This window comes from Pistacia vera, unplaced genomic scaffold (assembly GCF_008641045.1).
Source record: "Pistacia vera cultivar Batoury unplaced genomic scaffold, PisVer_v2 Contig686, whole genome shotgun sequence".
Taxonomy (NCBI): Eukaryota; Viridiplantae; Streptophyta; class Magnoliopsida; order Sapindales; family Anacardiaceae; genus Pistacia; species Pistacia vera.
The window spans coordinates 372,809-391,007 of NW_022196541.1; the positions used below are offsets into that span (position 1 = coordinate 372,809).

An 18,199-nucleotide genomic window follows, 5' to 3' on the forward strand; every position below is an offset into this window, starting at 1 on the left:
ATAATGGGTGTCGAAGAGGAAATTAAAATAAAGATAAAATTTGTTATTATGAAATTTATTAAAAAGTGAGGTGGGATACCAATAGATCCACACATCAATTATATACTCAAAACAGTTAGGCATAAGACGATGCCACATTCGGATGGAATTTAGGGAGACAAATTATCAGTGACCCCAGTTGATGAAGTATTCAATACACTCCCTGAACTGCACGTAAACCGATCTACGTAAGGTAGGATCACGATGAAAACTGCTATTTTTGGGACTTTTAAACAGTTTAAGAAGACCAGGGGACAGCACTTGGAGAAGAAGAGAACATGAATAGCAGTAAATACATGCATAAAAATATGTAAATGAATCTGAGAAGTATTATGGTCTTGGACTCTTTGGAAGCCGTACCCTCAATTTGATAATCAAGAGAGAGAGAGGGAAGGATGGGAGTCATAATAACGAGTTAATTAAATTAAAGCATCTAATAATGTGCATTGGATTTTGTAATATTCCGGAGAAATTGGATGCATACATTTCAGTATAAAACAGGAAATATGCATACTCTTGCAGCAATATAATTCCATAAAACTATAACTAGGTAGTGAGTCAAATGGAGAAACTTGAGAAACAAGGTCCTGTTCAGCTGGAAATGCTAAACAAATATGCTACAGACTTGACCCAAATGGCAAAAGAGGTAAATTAATTGATCCTTCATTGCCTAGTCTTCAATAATTTAATGGTGTTCTCTCCTGGTCTCTGGCTGATAGAAATATAATTTCTTGTTTAGGGCAAGTTGGATCCTCTCATCGGAAGGCAACGGGAACTAGAACGTGTCATCCAAATACTGTGTAAAAGAAGGAAGAATAACCCATGCCTGATTGGCGATCCTGGTGTTGGAAAAACTGTAATCGTTGAAGGCTTAGCACAGAGGATTACAAATAATACTTCTCCAGTTAAACTACAGAGAAAGAAGGTTAATTCTACACAATAATTAATGTTTAAAACATTTTAGTCTTTTGTGTGAATATTCCTGAATTAATAATAATTTCAGATATATGCCTTGGACATGGGGAGGCTTATAGCTGGGGCATCGAATCGGGGAGAATATGAGGAGAGGTTGACTAAATTGATAGATGAAGTAAAACTGAGTGAAGGATCCATTATCCTTTTCATTGACGAGGTGCACACTCTTATAGGTGCTGGTTCTGGAGGACAAGCAGTAGCTGCTGCTGACATAATGAAACCTGCCCTTGCAAGAGGAGAATTAAGGGTGAATTAATTGAATTTGATTCTCAATTCGTTTTTAAATATCATTATAATTTGAAATTTGCTTGGTGTAGTGCATTGGCGCCACAACATTTGATGAATACAAGAAGTATATTGAGAAGGATGCTGCCTTGAAAAGGCGGTTTCAGCAGGTTTTAGTGCCTGAACCATCAGTGGCGGAGACAATTGAGATTCTGCTGGGTTTGTGCTCAAAATATGAATCTCATCACAATGTTAAATACACAGCGAACTCTTTAGCAGCAGCCGCTCAGCTTTCGCATCAGTATATCAGGTCAGGTCCCTTAGAATTTTGTTGCTCTAATTGTGTGTGTATATAATGATCCTGTAATAACTTGTGTATTAAATGTGATCCAGTGACCGGTTTAATCCTGACAAATCGATAGACTTGATTGATGAAGCTGGCGCCAAATTGGTTATACATCAAACAAAGGGATCACCAGGAACAAAAATGTTGATTACTGAAGATAATATAAAGGAGATGGTCTCTACCTGGACCGGAATTCCAATGGAGAAAATTTCCAGTGAAGAATCTCACCAGCTTTTGCAAATGGAAAGGACTTTGCAGAAGCACATTATTGGTCAGGCTGAAGCTGTTGCAGCTGTAAGCCGTGCCATCCGTAGAGCAAGAGTGGGAATCAGAGACCCAAGTCGCCCGATATCAAGCTTCTTATTCACTGGTCCTACTGGGGTTGGAAAAACAGAACTTGCAAAAGCTTTAGCAATTGAATATTTTGGGTCGAAAGACGCCATGATAAGAATCGACATGAGCGAGTACATGGAGAGACATACTGTTTCCAAGTTTTTTGGTTCGCCTCCGGGTTATGTTGGCTCTGAAAATGGTGGCCAACTGACAGAAGCTGTACGCCACCGGCCTCACAGTTTGATCCTCTTCGATGAGATTGAGAAGGCTCATTGTGATGTATTGAATATTATGCTTCAGGTTTTAGATTGTGGTCGTTTAACAGATAACAAAGGGCAGACCGTGGACTTCAAAAACACCATTATAATAATGACCTCAAATATCGGTGGTAATTTTATTTTCAAGAAAAGTCACCTGGGGTTCGACCATGTGGAGATGAAAGTTGCAGAAGAGCTGAAAAAGAATTTCAGGCCAGAGTTCTTGAACAGGATTGATGAAGTGATTGTTTTCAGGCCATTGAGTAACTCGCAGCTGAAAGAAATCGTGGAGATCATGTTAAAACAAGTGTATGAAAGACTGAAAGAAAAAAACATAAAGGTTGAAGTCACAGAGAGATTCAAGGAAGAAATTCTGAAAGAAGGTTATAATCCCAGCTATGGAGCGAGGCCTTTGAGAAGGGCAATTGGGAGGCTCTTGGAGGACAATTTGGCAGAGAGGATATTGAATGGAAGCATTAAACAGGGCGATTCGGTGACAGTAAATGTTGATTCAAATGGCAAAATATTGGCGTACTACTTATTTAATGCAGTTCCATAATCAATTGAATAAACGATTATTTAGTATAGATTATGGTGGATTGGATCAACCTAAAACAACGTAACTGCTGTAAATAAGGCCAGAATTTGTTTAATCTTTAAATATTAGCATAGATTTAGGGAAATAATAAATAAAAGGAAATCGGAGAGTACATAATATTGGATACAAATTGATATCAAACACTTATTTCCCTTCTATATTCTTAGAATTCTTTTCTGTATCGGAATCCTACCCTTACGGGAACTCTTTATAAGAAAGTTTAATAGGCTTCATCCTAATATTTTACTTGTATATTACGCTTTTACGCACGCGAAATTCACCCACCAAAAATCCTTATTCGGAATTAACACGGAGAAACTTTCAGTCGCAGAATCTCAGCGACTTTTGGGAATGGAAAAGACTCTCTGCAGAGGCATATAATTGGGCAGCCAGAAGTCAGGATATTACATTAGTTTTACATGACAATCCCAAACATCAACTCTCATTTCTGATTCACATCTCCTAACAGAATGTGCAAAAATGCACCAGAGAAAGAACTAGTGGTCCAGCTGAGTTTGAACCAAAGTTACTTATCTGCCAATTGCAATACCTCAGTTAAAACTTTCAGTTACCCCATTAGATTTCTCCTTCTCCACATTTTGCTTCCCCATCTTCCAATTGTCAAGTCTTGTGACTAAAATATTACTGTCAGAAAGTACCACAAAAAACCGCCACGACAACCACAAGCCTAGCAGAGCCACAATGGGCACTTCCACCATCATACGCTAAATTCACAGAGGCAAACAAAACCTAGCATATCACAACAGACTATATTGCAAAGTTCAATCATTTCAAACTAAACTTGATAATTGTAATTTATACCTCATCGACAGCTTCCCCTAATTTTCCATTGTTTCAAACAAGGTAAAGTCCCATCCATCCGTATAGCAAATAGTTCTCCATTCAACTCCAGGCAAACATATGCTTCTCCAACATCAAATACAAACAGGAAATTTTAAGCACATAATTTCTAGAGTCCCATTGATATAGAACATGCAAACATAATAAAAATAACGTCATGCACACTTATACGGTTCAATCACACATCTACTCAAGTTTCAAAACATTCGTCTAAATTCAGCAACACACAAATAGCAATTAAAAGTGACAGCAATTATTTATTCCCAAAAAAATTCCTATTATCATCTTGAACCATTCCAAAATGAAACGAAACAAAATAAACTATACACTTTCATATATATATCGTGAAACCAGTCAATCTACAAAATAGGTGCTGGATAGGAGTGGTAACAATACTGGGATGTTTTTCAACAACTAAATAACCTTAATAATCAGGATAATAACCGCTATAATCACCACGTGCACCAAACTTACTCCTTTCCGATAATCTCTCCTCCAATGTGAGTCCACCTAGAGCCCCAGCTACCGCACCCACAGCCAGTCCTGTCCCCAGTGCCCTTTTTCCATCGCTGGGGGGCCTCTGCTCCAACGTCGAATAATCAACCGGATCAGTGGACCCCACGTACCCACCGGCCGTCCGATCGTAAAACGATTGGGGTGGTCTGGAGGAATAACCATATCCCGGAAAATTCGGAGTGTAGGCCGGGGGAGAGCGAGAGAATTCTCGATATTCACGTGGATGATAATGTGACGGAGGAGCAGAATTGTAATAGTAGCTCTGTGGGGGGGCAAATTGGTAACTGTCAAACCCAGTCAGTGGACATTCCCGGACTCCTATCTTCACGCGAATCTTACCCTGGGGACGTCCCGATGGACGAAGCAGCTCGAAGGTTCTAATTCGGGTACAATCGTACGGCTCGGGTAAGTCCTTAAGCGGGACCCGGAGTGTGGCCACCAATGGCTTTGGGGTTTCGGATAGTATTGAGTGGAAGATATCTACAGCCAGCACCGACTCGTGGAAGGGCAGTGTTAAAGGGAGCGTGAATTGATCGTTCCAAACAGGTCGGGTCGACCCTGAATCGTCGGATCTTGTTGTGAGACGTCGGTTCTGATCGACCCAAAATACGCAGTAGGGTTTCAAATCGCCTAGTCTCCAGTTGACGTTTTTGAGGTGTTTGGCGGAGACTATTGTGAGGTCGAGATCTAGAGGTTTAGGTGGCGGTGGTCGAGAAGAGGCCATGCCGATTGTCGCGAAGGACACTGTTTCAAGATAAAGGTACTACAGAGAAAACGGAAGTAGTTCACTTGGTACCTAATGATATATTCTTAAAATTGATTTACTTAAAATAAAAATTTTGTTATTTTAAAATTTGAAAGAATAATCGGGGCTGAAATAAGAAATTATTAAATAAAATATTAAAATTTAAGGCTTTATTATAACACTACTACAACATTCACTGACTATTTTATACAAATTAATATAGCAATGAATAAATTTATAAAAAAATCAATTCAATAAATTCTCAATTACTATTAATAAATAATGTGACAATTCACTACTTTGACTGCACATAATAAACTTCTAATTTACTCAACCGATACTTTCGAGATCTCAAAAATTAGTTGAAATTTATGAATCCGAACGGATAAACACCCCAAATAAAGGAAAAAAAAAATTCTGATTTTAGCATTTAACACTTCTTTTCAAATCGCTGAAATCTATGAAGCCCAAAAACCATGGATACTGTCAGAATACTAAAATATATAACGAAGTTAATAATCTGAAGCACTAAACAAACTACCAAGGATGAATCTTCTTAGTTTCCATGGAGACAAATAAGTGACCTTCAGGTTTGTAACCCGAACCTTCGGGTCTCACAAGCCCATATCGTTGAGATTTTGTGCATATTTTTCTTGGTATCGGGATCCTAACTCTCCCCACCAGGATCCAGCCCGTTGAGGTTCCAGGATCCGCCCTGGAATTTAGTCTCACAACTTCTATGTTCAGGAATCCAAAACTCTCAACTGGGTTTATAACCATACAAAAATCTTGTTTCCATATTGGATTCGGTGAGCCTTTCACAACCCTAGTGTTGTATACTCTTTCAGGGTCAATCCAGAATATAACAACGTAATTCCTCTCCGAATAATCGATAGGATAGTCCCTTGGTTTGTCTACCCCCTCTGCATAGTGGATGGTAAAATTGAATGAAAGTTCTGAATCGATCTTGTCTTTCTTGATGAAGAATCTCTTCAAATTATTTTCTCTGGAAAGTTCACTATATGCAATCTTCTTTTTCTTCCCCATATCTTCCTGAAAGAAAATAGTATGAGAAAATATAAATAATACTGAGACTAAAACGAAGGAAGTATGAAATTGTTTAGGAATAAAGAAACCAATTTCAGAAATTGTTTAGTAATTGAGAAATCACTTTCGAAATTGTTCAGGAAATATAGACTTACTTGCCTGTCCATTTATAGACTTGACTTGCCAGACCATTTTGAGTCGTGATCAAATAGGTTTTCGTGAAGAAATAGTGTTTAAGAGTGTTTAGTGTATTACTTTAACTGGAGTTGTGTTATAAAGAAGGTTGATTAATAAGGAATTTAATGAGAGAAGAAAGTCTAATTTAATTAGACGGATTGATTTGGGTTATTTTACTCTTTTAAATCATCAAAATTATTGCATTTTTTTTTTTTTATTTGTAAGGATTTTATTACATAAAATTGAAAGGGACTATATCGTAAAGTTAAAAAGTTTTAGTTTTTTTTGTTTTTTGGGGGTGGGGTGGTTATTTTATTGGACCCTAAGATTTAATCAAATAATAATGTCATCTTGAGATTTCAAAAATAACAAAAATTCTCCTGCTGATGCTTAGCTATTAGCCTATTAGTATATCATTAGAGTTTATCACGTGACGTATTAATGAATATTCACATAATTGTCCCTTTGTTGTTTGTTTTAGCACTAAACAATTAATAGTAGAGGAATTTTTTGTTTTTCAATTATACCTAAAGGGATTATTGTTATTATTACAAAAACATAATAAAAAAATTTCCTTAATAAAATTTAAAAAATCGTAATAAATATTTATGAATTTGTTTTGCTTTGCACTTGAAAATAATTTGTAGTATTATTGTGCGTTACCAACAGCCGCTCAAGAGATCCCATGGATGGAGAGAATGAAATTTAATTAAAGCACATATAAAAGGTCTTAAAAGAGTAAACCAAGGTTTGCCTTAATGACACTTTTTTTCTAAAAAGTTTTATAATATGACTTTTTCACCCAAAGTTAATATTCTGTTACTATCTAAAGTCGATTTTGACTAATTCACATGAAAAAAATTATCTCTGTCACAACCATATAAATCTCTGGTTTTCTCTCTACAAAACTTTTTTCACATTGGCACTTGATTTTTCGTTGATTATCGCTCACAGCAAAGATATAATTTCTTGTTCTTAACTGATTTTCGACTAATACCGACGACAAATATTCAATCGGTCACCACCATTCGATCCATTGGTCTTTACTCTACAAAACCCATATTACTTTGGCTTCTGGTAACTCGTTGAACGTCAGTTAAGAAAGTAAAGAATATTTTGGGTATGGGTGCGTTTGGTTTAATATTTCTATCCATATTCCCAATCCTATTCCCAAAATATTTGTTTGTTTAATTATTTAGGAAATATTAGTATATTTTTTATTACCTTTTGACCCCTTAAGTTTATTAATTTCATTAAATACCCCCCAAAAAAAGTTTAAAAATTAACAAAAACACCCTCACCCATCCATAGTTGTCAGATTCCGACAACCACCATCGGTAGTAGCCAAAATCTGTTACAACGGCCTACAAACGACCGAAACTGGTTGGTAATTCACCGATCTGGTCGTCAGCGACGACCAGATCTGGACTTTTTCGGCCAGATCTGTGAAAAGGCCATATCAACTCCCTACCCGTCAGATCCGACTGATCTGCGTCATAAAGCCATTTTCCAGCCAGAGTCTGGTGGTGGTGGTCGGAATCTGGCACTGTGGGTGGGTGGGTGTGTTTTTGTCATTCTACAAAAATTTTATATATTGGGTTATTTAGTTAAATTAGCAAACTTATGGAGTTTTTTATTAATTTTTAAATTTTACCTTGTAATACTCACCCTATTCAATCACTCAAAATTATTCTCAAAATCTTATCTAAAATAATAAAACAAACGGATAACTTTTAGATGAAAAAATAGTATTTTGAAATATTTTGAGCGCCAAAATGTCATTAAGGCAAACCTTGGGTGGGTAAATGTTTCTTTTCCTAACTTAAAATAATGATTGGGCCCTCGTAATTAATGCTTCCGACATCTAATTAAACATAATTTCATGATAAATTGAATTTTTGACAAAATGGTATTAATCTAAACTACCAACTTTATTCACCTAAAAATTTGGCATTCAAGTATAATATTTGACGAACATTTTTGTAATAAAATCTAAACTAAATTACAGGAAACATTTCGCTTTCCTTCACAAAAACAAAATTAAAATTAACGAGGTTCATGATTCTCGTTGAAGGCACATTTTTATGAGTTTTTCAATATAATTATTTATCAGTAAAAATTAATCTTTCAATTAGATATTATAAGACAATATGCCCAAAAAAAAAAGAAAAAAAATTACCCTCCAAATTTCAAAAAAAAATAAATTTAATGGATTAGACACGCATTCCAAGAAGTACCCATTATGACACGACGACAAGGGGCAATCTAACTAGTAATCAACGAATGTGTCTAGGACAAAATGGTAATTTCACTCTGCAAAACGTAGCCAGGCACCAACGTGGCAACGTCACCTGCACTTTCTTGGACGTAACAAAGGCGTGGGGACTCAAGACTCAAGAGAGACTGATGAAAGCGAACCAAACAGAATGCGTATACAGCCAAAGTCAAAGATTGTCCACGTTTTTTAACGTCTTTATAAAGTTTTAGATCTCTCTAATGGTTTGTTAGTTCTTTCGATTTAGAAGCAAAACTACTTTTACGAATTTTCCCGAGAAAATAACGGCATTTTCCCGGGAAAATTTTGTTCGCTATGTCGGACGCTTTGATCAATGGACTGGCCGGAGCCGGTGGAGGGATCATCGCTCAGCTCATCACTTATCCGCTTCAAACTGTATGATTTATTTATGATCTCTGTTCCTTTCTATTTTATTATTGTTTTTTGTAATTCTGTAATTGTTTTTATTGATCCGTGTAGGTAAATACTCGGCAACAAACGGAGCGTGACCTGAAGAAAGAGAAGAGGAAGCTTGGAACGGTTGAACAAATGTGCCAGGTTTTTATTTATTTATTATTTTTCTCTATTTGCTGGCTGATTTAAAATCGTGTAGAAGAAAGGAAACTAAATTTTTTTAAATCTAATGTTAAATTTACGTTAATAGGAACAAATTAGTGTTCCGAAAATTGAGAGGAGCCTTGCAGTCTATCAACAATGAGAAATGTGAGGTTGAAGTTTTGGTTTTGTGTTAGGTTTGAATTTTCTCTTGTTTGGTTTGTGTAGGTTGTGAAACACGAGGGGTGGGAACGGTTGTATGGAGGTTTAGCGCCGTCTCTAGTAGGTACTGCTGCATCTCAGGTGAGAGTTTTTTTTATTAATAAGCTTATTTCTAGATTAATTGCATGTGAAGACTGAAGACTGCTGCTTAATATTTGATTTGAAGGCCATGCTTTTGTTTGCTTGTGTGTTGAAAAAGATGTGTAATGTTAAGTTGTTGATGCTTTCTTTGGTTTTCCAAAGTATGATTGGGGAGCAAATGGAGTTTGGGAATTTAAAAACTATCAGTGTTTGAGTTAATTTCAATCTATTTTAGAACGGGAAGAAACTAGCCTGATTCCAAGATATTTATAAATTGTAGCTGAAGGATATTGGATTATGGAATTGATTTGATAAAATGGCTAGTTCATAATTACAGCAAGAAGATGTTTTGTGATTTTCAATGTAAATGGGTATGTGGTCCTGGGGTGGTGAAAGACGTGCCACTTTGCATACACTTTTTTGTCATATTTTCTTCATTCTTTTTGTTGTTCTACTTCTTGTTATGATGAGGTGAATAATAGTTACAAACCTTGAGCTTCTGGAGAATTTCTCAGTGTTCAATATTATGTTGTCTGCCTAAACGAGCTAACTTAGAATTGCATTTAGGAGGAATCTGTTGATTCTTGCTGAAGGTTATGAAAGATTGGTTTAACATAACCTTTGGGTTAAAAGTAACCCACAAATTGCCCTTGAATGTTAATTATTTAATGCTAGCTGATTAACTTCCCAGGGGCTTATGTCAAGATTCTATTTAATTAACTCTAAATCATTTTCCTAATTCTGGCCTCTAGGGCTTGTTTGTTGAGTGGTATATGATAGTATGTCAGCTAGCATATATGATGTCTCACTGCATCCCCGTTAACTTTTTAACCAAATTGATCTTCTTTAGTACAACATAATAATGGGTTATATACTTAGCTTAAATGAAGAGATTTTCATTCTCTGCTATGATTTGCATCAATTTGTTTAATTTTATTATTTCTTATATAGTCGCCATTTTTTATGATACAGGGTGTTTACTATTATTTCTATCAAATATTCAGGAATAGAGCTGAAGCTAAGGCACTTGAACACAAGAGGAAAGGGTTTGGTGATGGATCAGTTGGCATGTTTTCATCACTTGTGGTTGCTGCTCTAGCAGGGTAAACTTTATCGAGTTCTAGTGAATTTGGTTCATTGTATATAAATAAATTTTGAGTACAGTTCTGCGCTGTTGTGGTTTCTTATTACACTCAACCCTGTCAGTCAGGGACAGGAACATTGATTTTAAGGCATATAGCTCTGATCTGTATTTGATATTTTATTTCTTGTACATTCTGCCCAGCTTTTAGTGTGTATATTTTTGCAGAAGAGAATACTTTGATCTCAATGTCATTGTTTTCTGAAAAAATCAATTTTTTTGATTGCATAGACTCCTTCCAAAAAACTAAATCTCAAATTAGCGTGGCACCAGAACATGGTACACATATAATCATGTCTTTTTGATACATTGCAAATCAAATTAGAACACATTTGTCAGGTGATTATTCTATCACCTAACCGTTCAATTTTACTTCTCCATTTTTATTAGTGTAATTTGATGATAAAAGGATGATTAATACTTTTCTTTATGTAGGTGTGTAAATGTTCTGTTGACAAACCCCATTTGGGTGGTTGTTACCCGCATGCAGGTAATAGCTAATTAACAATTTAAGTTTCTGTTTGTTCTATACATGATGTGTTCAGTAATTAACATCTCCTTCCTTAATACTCAGTTGATTAAGAGAATTTTTTGTTGCAAAATATTGGAGGTTCCTCTTCTGAACTTGAATTTATAGTTTTCCTGATTGCTATATGGAAGTTATTTTTTGCTACTAGCCGAAAGCTAGATAAAATAGGGGCCTATGTATTACACTGCATGAATTTGGTATAGAGTAATAAATATGTGAGATGTTAGAATTTTATGTTCAAATTAACTTCAACAGTGTTTACATTTTCTTAATCCATGTCTTCTTTATGTTATGTGCATCTTCCAAAAATCTAAATCAGGCCATGGGATGTGAGTTTTGGTTTTTTATATGGCATCATATATTCTGCCTTTGCATGTTAGTAGCTAATTTATGTGGAATGAATTAGTTTCATGTTTCAAATTATTGTTTCCTGCAGACTCATACAAAAGTATCGAAGAAGTCCCAGCCCAGTCAAATAGAAGCAGTTACTCAAGATGAAGTGATTCCTGCTGCACTTGAGCCTCCACCCTATGGAACTAGCCATGTGGTGGGTAGAATAAGTTAATGCTATTGTTTTATGTAGTTTGCTCATGAGTCGTGCGATTGGAAATAATTCTGTTGCTATTATCTTGTTGGTGTGAGCCACAGGGAAAGAAAATTTCTTATATATTTTTTGGTGTAATGTTTACAGATTCAAGAAATCTATGGCGAAGCTGGATTTTGGGGCTTTTGGAAAGGTGTATTCCCAACATTGATCATGGTAAGCGAAAACTTACTCCTCTTTGTGTCACTGATGTGTCACTGACTGTTGCTACTATTTTTTACAGGTGAGCAATCCGTCCATACAATTTATGCTTTATGAAACCATGTTAAAGAAGCTGAAGAAAAGACGTACCTTGAGTAAGAAGGATAACAAAGGAGTAACTGCTTTAGAGGTTGGTCTCCACTTCAGTTCTCTGTCACCTCCATTTCTTTTAAATCTAATTCTAACTCAGTACTTTAGTGCTCACATATTAACTTCCACTTACTTTTTGTTCTATAATAATTTTTTAAGCTGAATAAACTGCTTGATTTTGCCAGATATTTCTTCTTGGAGCTTTGGCAAAACTCGGAGCCACTGTTGTAACATATCCACTACTTGTTGTAAAGGTAGACTTCGAAGTCTCAATTTTATTTGAGAAAGAACTTCATGACTTTAGGATCAGCAATTTATACTGAGTCATAACCTTATTGAATCTTACTTGTGAAGGTGAAATTATCCATAAGACTAGCTGATGAAGTTTGTTTTAGACTGAAAAAACTCACAAAAAGTTTCTTCCTGTCCGAGTTTTCCCAAGTTAATTTAAAATTTTTTCATGAATTATAACTTTTCTGTTCCTCTGATGTTGTGACATGGCAGAATGAATTTCCTTACAGCACTTTGTCCTGCAATGTTTTTGAATTTGGCATATTCTTTTTGTTGTTTTGGCTAGAATGAATATGTTATGAGAAATAGCAGGCAGAAAAATTTTTCTTCCCAGAAATCAAGTTTAGAGATGCACTGCTATACTCAAGATTGACTATTGTCATAGCAATAATTGCTACAGTCAATGGTGAAGACAGTATTTATTACCATTTGGGTTTTGTTCTTGAATTTTTTGGTTGTGTTAGGGACTTTAAAATATCTCCACATATCGATTTGTTTACTTGTTTTTGTTCCTCATTGACTTTTTTTTCTTTTTTTTTTTTTTTCTCTGTAGTCGAGGCTTCAAGCAAAACAGTTCAAAACTGGGGATAAAAGGCACCAATATAAAGGTTTGGATTCTTATGTTGAAATTTCATGTATGATGATTTATGGAAGTATTGACTTGTTGAAACTGTTCATGATCTAATTAATAGCTGACATCACAACCGAACCCCGAACTAGTTGATTTTGCCTTGGTATAGCTTTGTTTAAAAACATAATCTGATATGCACAGATCTAGAGTAAATTATATTAAGGCATAGACTAACTGTGCTTACACAATAAGTAAAACTGGGAAAACCAGCGCTAACAGGCGTCATTTTTATGTGCCTAAAATCTTTTATACAAGTTTCCTTGATTATAATCGTTTCCAAAAGATCATTGACATCATGTTATTTCTTCCTTTCACTATAATTATAGGTACAATGGATGCCATTTTGAAGATGATCCGCTATGAAGGGTTCAATGGCTTTTACAAGGGTATGAGTACAAAAATCGTTCAAAGTGTTCTTGCAGCTGCTGTGTTGTTCATGGTGAAGGAAGAGCTTGTCGAGGGTGCTCGGTTTTTGCTCACCTGCGACCGCATTTCTGCCAAGTCTCCTTGATCAAGGCCTTTATGATTCGCCTCTCTTGCAATTTACCTCGTTGACGCAAGCAGAATGTTGCTAGTCAAAATGTTTACCAAAATTCAGTTTCACCATCAGTAATTTGTAGCTTGAAATGAAGGCATTAAGCATAGAAATAAATTCAGTTGTATACCTTCCACGAAGGATTATTAATTTATCAAAACAATTTGGTATGATATCCAATGTGGATTTGTTGGATCATGGAATGAGCATCACTGGTCTTGCCTCCAAATTTGAATGTTATAAATAATTAAATATTTAACTAGCTCAGTTACTTTCCATATTTATTTCCCTTAGTCTTGGTAGTTTTCTGAAACTAGAAGTTGTATAATAGAAATCAAGCGCATCTTTTTTACTGAATAAGTTAAAGCTTAAATGTAGAATTTTAAAAATATAAGTTTAAAGGCTTCCTATTTGACAGTAAATAAAAGTCTTTTAAGTGAAATAGTAATCTGAAAATCGGGAATTAAAAACTGATTGAAAAATCATAATCTCAAGGTTTTAAAGTTTTGAGTTTTTAACATGAATTACAAACGAAAGCCTAGTTTTAACTCAATCCAGTAAAACGACGTCGTTTAAGTTCAAAACAGTCAACTCTATCAAGTATCATCAACACGCTTTATAAGCTCCGACTAAAACGGTAAAACCTCACGCCCTCTTAAAATTCACCAAACCATTTACAGACGAACACCGCGAAAAAATGCCAGAGAAATCAGAAATGGCGAACAAAAACCCTAAGAAGGCCAATCTCTTAGATCATCACTCCATCAAACACGTCCTCGACGAGACCGTCCCTGAGGTAATCCAAAAACCTAGATCCATTCATTATATCTATGTAATTTTTAAGCTCCTAAAAAAAAAAATTGAGGTTTTGTTTTAATTTAATATTGTTGAAATAGATTGTTGGCAGTCGCGGTTATGTGGAAGACGTGAGAAAGAGCAATATTAGGTTGTTCATGGGATCAATTATCATTGTCATTGCGTTGGTTGCTCAATTTTACAAAAAGAAGTTTCCAGAGAATCGCGATTTTTTGATCGGATGTATCGCGTTATATCCTTTTCTTGTTTCCTTAAATTTTTCTAATTTTGATTTGATTTTGGTTAAATTATAGGCCTGTTTGTTATGATTTAGTTGAAACATCTACTATTTGGTTGAATTTTGATGTTTGTTATACTTGCTGATTTGATACTTCTTTAATTATTTTCGTAATGATGTCAATTTCAATTGTGTTTGATCCTTGACTCTGGCAAGTATGTAGTTTTCAATGTGATATTGCAGCTATTCATACACACAAAGGAAAAGAATGCAATCTTGTTTACTTATCCTCCTGAGGTAAGTACCTGTTCCTGTTTTTAAATGTATTGTTTTGTAGAATTTTGTTGCTAGCTAACATGTTTTTACTTCTATGCATGTAATGTCTTGAACGCATATATTCAGCATTCTATGAGTGTTTAATGGAGCATGAAACAATATTGAAATATGGGTTTTTCAATATATTACATAAATGTATGTACCTTTTTGTAATTATACATATTTTTTTAGGCAAATAAATGCTAATTCCATGATAAGTATACTTGAATGTCTATGTTGGTTGATGTTAGTGGATTATTTATTTTAATATCCCTGAAATGCTTGCTATTTACTATGTGGAGTAGCTTCATAGAATTTTTGGATGGTGCCTCTAGTTAAATGTGCCTATTTGTGTTTTAAGTTACTTGGTTTTTGGTTGTCTCTGGAGATGTTCTATGTGTATGTTTTATGGTCTGTTTGGTCGGGCTTCTCCAAGAAGAGCTTATGAAAGTAGAGCTTTTACTAATAAGTTGTTGGTTGTTTGGTTGTTAATTATAAAAGCTCTTTTTAGTTGATCGTTTGGTTGTATTATTATAAAAGCACTTATTTCATGATAAATTATCATAAAGGTATATGATATATTTAATTTATATCATACACTAACAATATGTTATTTCATTTTAATAATATATATGCAATATGAAATAAAAATAATTATAATAATTTCTAACTGTAATTTAAATAATAAATAGTTCAAAATTAATAATGTTTGGAATTTAAATAATCATGTAAAAACTAGAAATATCATTTAAAATATTAAAAGTATTGGTTATATTTATATACCTATGAAATTGATTTGTTGAATTTCGATCCCGTAGGAGAGTGGTAAGGATTTTTGTTGAGATGGTGGCTATAGATTAAAATAATAATAATAATAATAATAATAATAATAAATAAGAGGATTTTATTTCAAAGGAAGGGTATATAGTGGAATTATGAAAATAATGCGATGATACATTTGACATGAGGGAAGTCTTAGAAAAGCTTAAAAAGAGCTTTTGGGAAAACCCCAAATTTAGAGCTTCTCCCAAAAGCCATAAAATAATTTTTTATAATTATATAAATACTTTTGAAATGCAACCAAACAACCTAAAAAGAATTAAAAGTGCTTAGGGGATTAAAAATGCCCTTTTGGTCAATAAAGAAGCCCAACCAAACAGACTTTTAGTCTTGTCAGCAGCTTTTCTACAACCCTCAAGTTTGAGGAAGCTTTGGAATCTTTATTTTTTTTATTTTTTTGGTGAGAGTTGATTTTAAGTATGTTATGTGTAGGTTTGTTAGGCATTGTCAATATTGTTGGAGGATTAACCTAGGTGCAGGGTAGCAGAGACAATAGGGATGGTGATGTTTAGTTTTATTTGGTTGGTTTGGAAGGCAATAATTCGGAAGAATTATTTCCATAAAGCTCTATTTTCTCTGATTGCTTTTTATTCGGTTCTCTTTTCACTTAATAATAATCAGTGGGAAGTTTCTGCCACCAGTAACCACGGGTATTTTGATTTGTCCCATTACTTTTTCTTGATCTCTATGATATTTACGCAAATGTTGCTGTGGCAGACCCTGCTAATCTTTGATTTAGGTTATGGATTTATCTTCTCGAGGTTATATGTGCTAGTATGTTGTATAAAATACTAGTCTTAATACTCTTGCCTTACTTTTATGAATAAATTAAGTTTTACTTATAAATTTGTAAGTCAAGTTAATACACTTATGATTTATTATTGAAGTAATATCTTAGCTGTGGGAAGCCCCCAGGTTGATTTTGAAGTCCTTCATTTCTTCTGCAACTGTCCTGTTTGCTAAAAAATTTCTTCAGTCTTCTGTGGTTACCTTTTGATTGGTTTCTTGAGTCCAGGTGTCCAAATTCATTTTATTCTATGACGAGCTGTGGTGATTGTGTTTCCTGTTGTTTTTCCTGTAGGAAATGAACAGACATGAAACCCTTTTCTTGCCTTCTATAGCAACTTGTTAAACATCATGCAAATGTGTGCGTTGTTTTTCATCTTCTACCACAACTTGATAAACATCATGCATTTGTGCATTGATTTTCATCTCATCCTGTGTAGTGCTAGTGAAACTTTGTTGTCAAGATATGTGAACTGACAATGCTAGTAAAAGTTTAAAAACTTGGATTGTAGTTGAATTATAAATTTATATTTTCATTTAACATCGAATTAGGAAATTTGTTCTACAGGGTTCCTTCTCCAGCACTGGTTTGGTGGTTTCTTCCAAATTGCCAAGATTCTCCGATCAGTACACACTTACCATCGCAAGTGCAGATCCAAAATCAATATCAGCAGGGCAGCCAGTTGAGCTTACCAAAAGCGTCACTAAATGGTCTCTCTCTCTCTCTCTCTCTCTCTCTCTCTCTCTCTCTCACACACACACACACACACACACACACACACACACACACACAACACAGAGACACATTCACACATATCCAAGTACTTGTTTGTTCCTAGGGCATATACATTGCTTATTCTTTAGGCTTTTGAAGTTAGGATGTGAACTAATATATCTACTCTACATTTCTGATCTTTTAAAAATAATGCACAGGTTCACCAGGGATGGAGTTTTAGTGGAGGGCGTATTCTGGGAAGATGTTCTAGCTCTAGTTGATAAGTATACAGCAGAACCAAAGAAGAAGAAGTAATCTTAATCTTCAGAGCTTTTGTGAAAGATTACTGTTTAGGAAGTGAGATCCAGGGACATTGTCAATTAATGCAGATGTTTTTCATAATTAATATGCTTGCATTGGAAAATTTTGAACCTAACCGAATGAATCAACTTTAGACTACAGTTTACACCTTTAGTCAAAATTGCCCTTCATGAAACCGAAGGGTTGCCATCTTTTTATATCCTCAATTGGTATTTCGTAAATAGCATTAGATATTTTGGTGGCTGTACTCATTTAACAGTTGTAACAGTTGCCAACCTGTTAGATGCAAGATTTTTCTAGCTGTTACTTTGTTTTTTGATGGTTAGTTTTAAACCTGGGGGGGAATTATGCTGAGAATCTTAGCATATACAGTATGATTGGTAATGTGTAGAACGCCATCGTTTTCATAAAGTGAGGGATGTCTTTGTCTGTTCAATGGGTTCATCATGAGAATGCTTGGATCGGTATTTGCCAGCTGATAATTGGACTTGGCAAAACGGGCCGGGTGGGTATGGACCAAGTGCAGGTAAAACGGGTATGGGTTCAAAAAGTCTTACTTCTATAAGGGCAATAAAATTTGGACTCGTATCTTACCCCTGTACAAGTACAGGTGCATCCGTGGGTACCTGTTTTTTTGTTGCTTAGTATTATTAAACTAACAAAACAAGTCGCAGAAATAGCCCTTTCAAAAGCACAAAAATGATGAAAAGAATCTGATGGATGATACATAGCGGAGGCTAGGGGTGCTCTTTCCCTCTCAATTTGAACAGACTGAAGAGTAATTCTTCCCTTAATCCAAGGGCAAAACTTTCCAGTGTTTTCCACATTTGATGTAGCGGAATCTGATATTGAAACATAACCAACTGATGTTGGCCTATCCTACGTGGATAAATAATAAATAAAATAAACAAATAA

General features: G+C 34.9%; 4 protein-coding genes across 4 annotated transcripts; 3 read left to right on the forward strand and 1 right to left on the reverse strand.

The window, feature by feature from the left end:
* Positions 1-601: 601 nt before the first annotated feature.
* LOC116113625 (chaperone protein ClpC2, chloroplastic-like) lies at positions 602-2,734 on the forward strand. Its single transcript, XM_031399776.1, has 5 exons — positions 602-685; positions 779-964; positions 1,043-1,261; positions 1,332-1,549; positions 1,633-2,734. The coding sequence occupies exons 1-5, from the start codon at positions 602-604 to the stop codon at positions 2,732-2,734; spliced, it is 1,809 nt and encodes a 602-aa protein (XP_031255636.1).
* A 2,582-nt stretch (positions 2,735-5,316) lies between these two features.
* LOC116113615 lies at positions 5,317-6,145 on the reverse strand. Its single transcript, XM_031399768.1, has 2 exons — positions 6,098-6,145; positions 5,317-5,948 (listed from the first exon to the last, which is right to left on the reverse strand). The coding sequence occupies exons 1-2, from the start codon at positions 6,107-6,109 to the stop codon at positions 5,433-5,435; spliced, it is 528 nt and encodes a 175-aa protein (XP_031255628.1). The 5' UTR covers positions 6,110-6,145; the 3' UTR covers positions 5,317-5,432.
* A 2,366-nt stretch (positions 6,146-8,511) lies between these two features.
* Positions 8,512-13,472, forward strand: LOC116113613 (peroxisomal nicotinamide adenine dinucleotide carrier). Its single transcript, XM_031399765.1, has 11 exons — positions 8,512-8,790; positions 8,875-8,952; positions 9,178-9,252; positions 10,225-10,355; positions 10,829-10,883; positions 11,359-11,469; positions 11,614-11,682; positions 11,750-11,857; positions 12,003-12,071; positions 12,662-12,716; positions 13,066-13,472. Exons 1-11 carry the CDS (start codon positions 8,710-8,712, stop codon positions 13,248-13,250), a joined length of 1,017 nt encoding a protein of 338 aa, XP_031255625.1. The 5' UTR covers positions 8,512-8,709; the 3' UTR covers positions 13,251-13,472.
* Positions 13,473-13,920: 448 nt separating this feature from the next.
* Positions 13,921-17,590, forward strand: LOC116113604 (probable signal peptidase complex subunit 2). Its single transcript, XM_031399757.1, has 5 exons — positions 13,921-14,070; positions 14,171-14,322; positions 14,523-14,604; positions 16,817-16,959; positions 17,182-17,590. The coding sequence occupies exons 1-5, from the start codon at positions 13,972-13,974 to the stop codon at positions 17,276-17,278; spliced, it is 573 nt and encodes a 190-aa protein (XP_031255617.1). The 5' UTR covers positions 13,921-13,971; the 3' UTR covers positions 17,279-17,590.
* Positions 17,591-18,199: the final 609 nt, after the last annotated feature.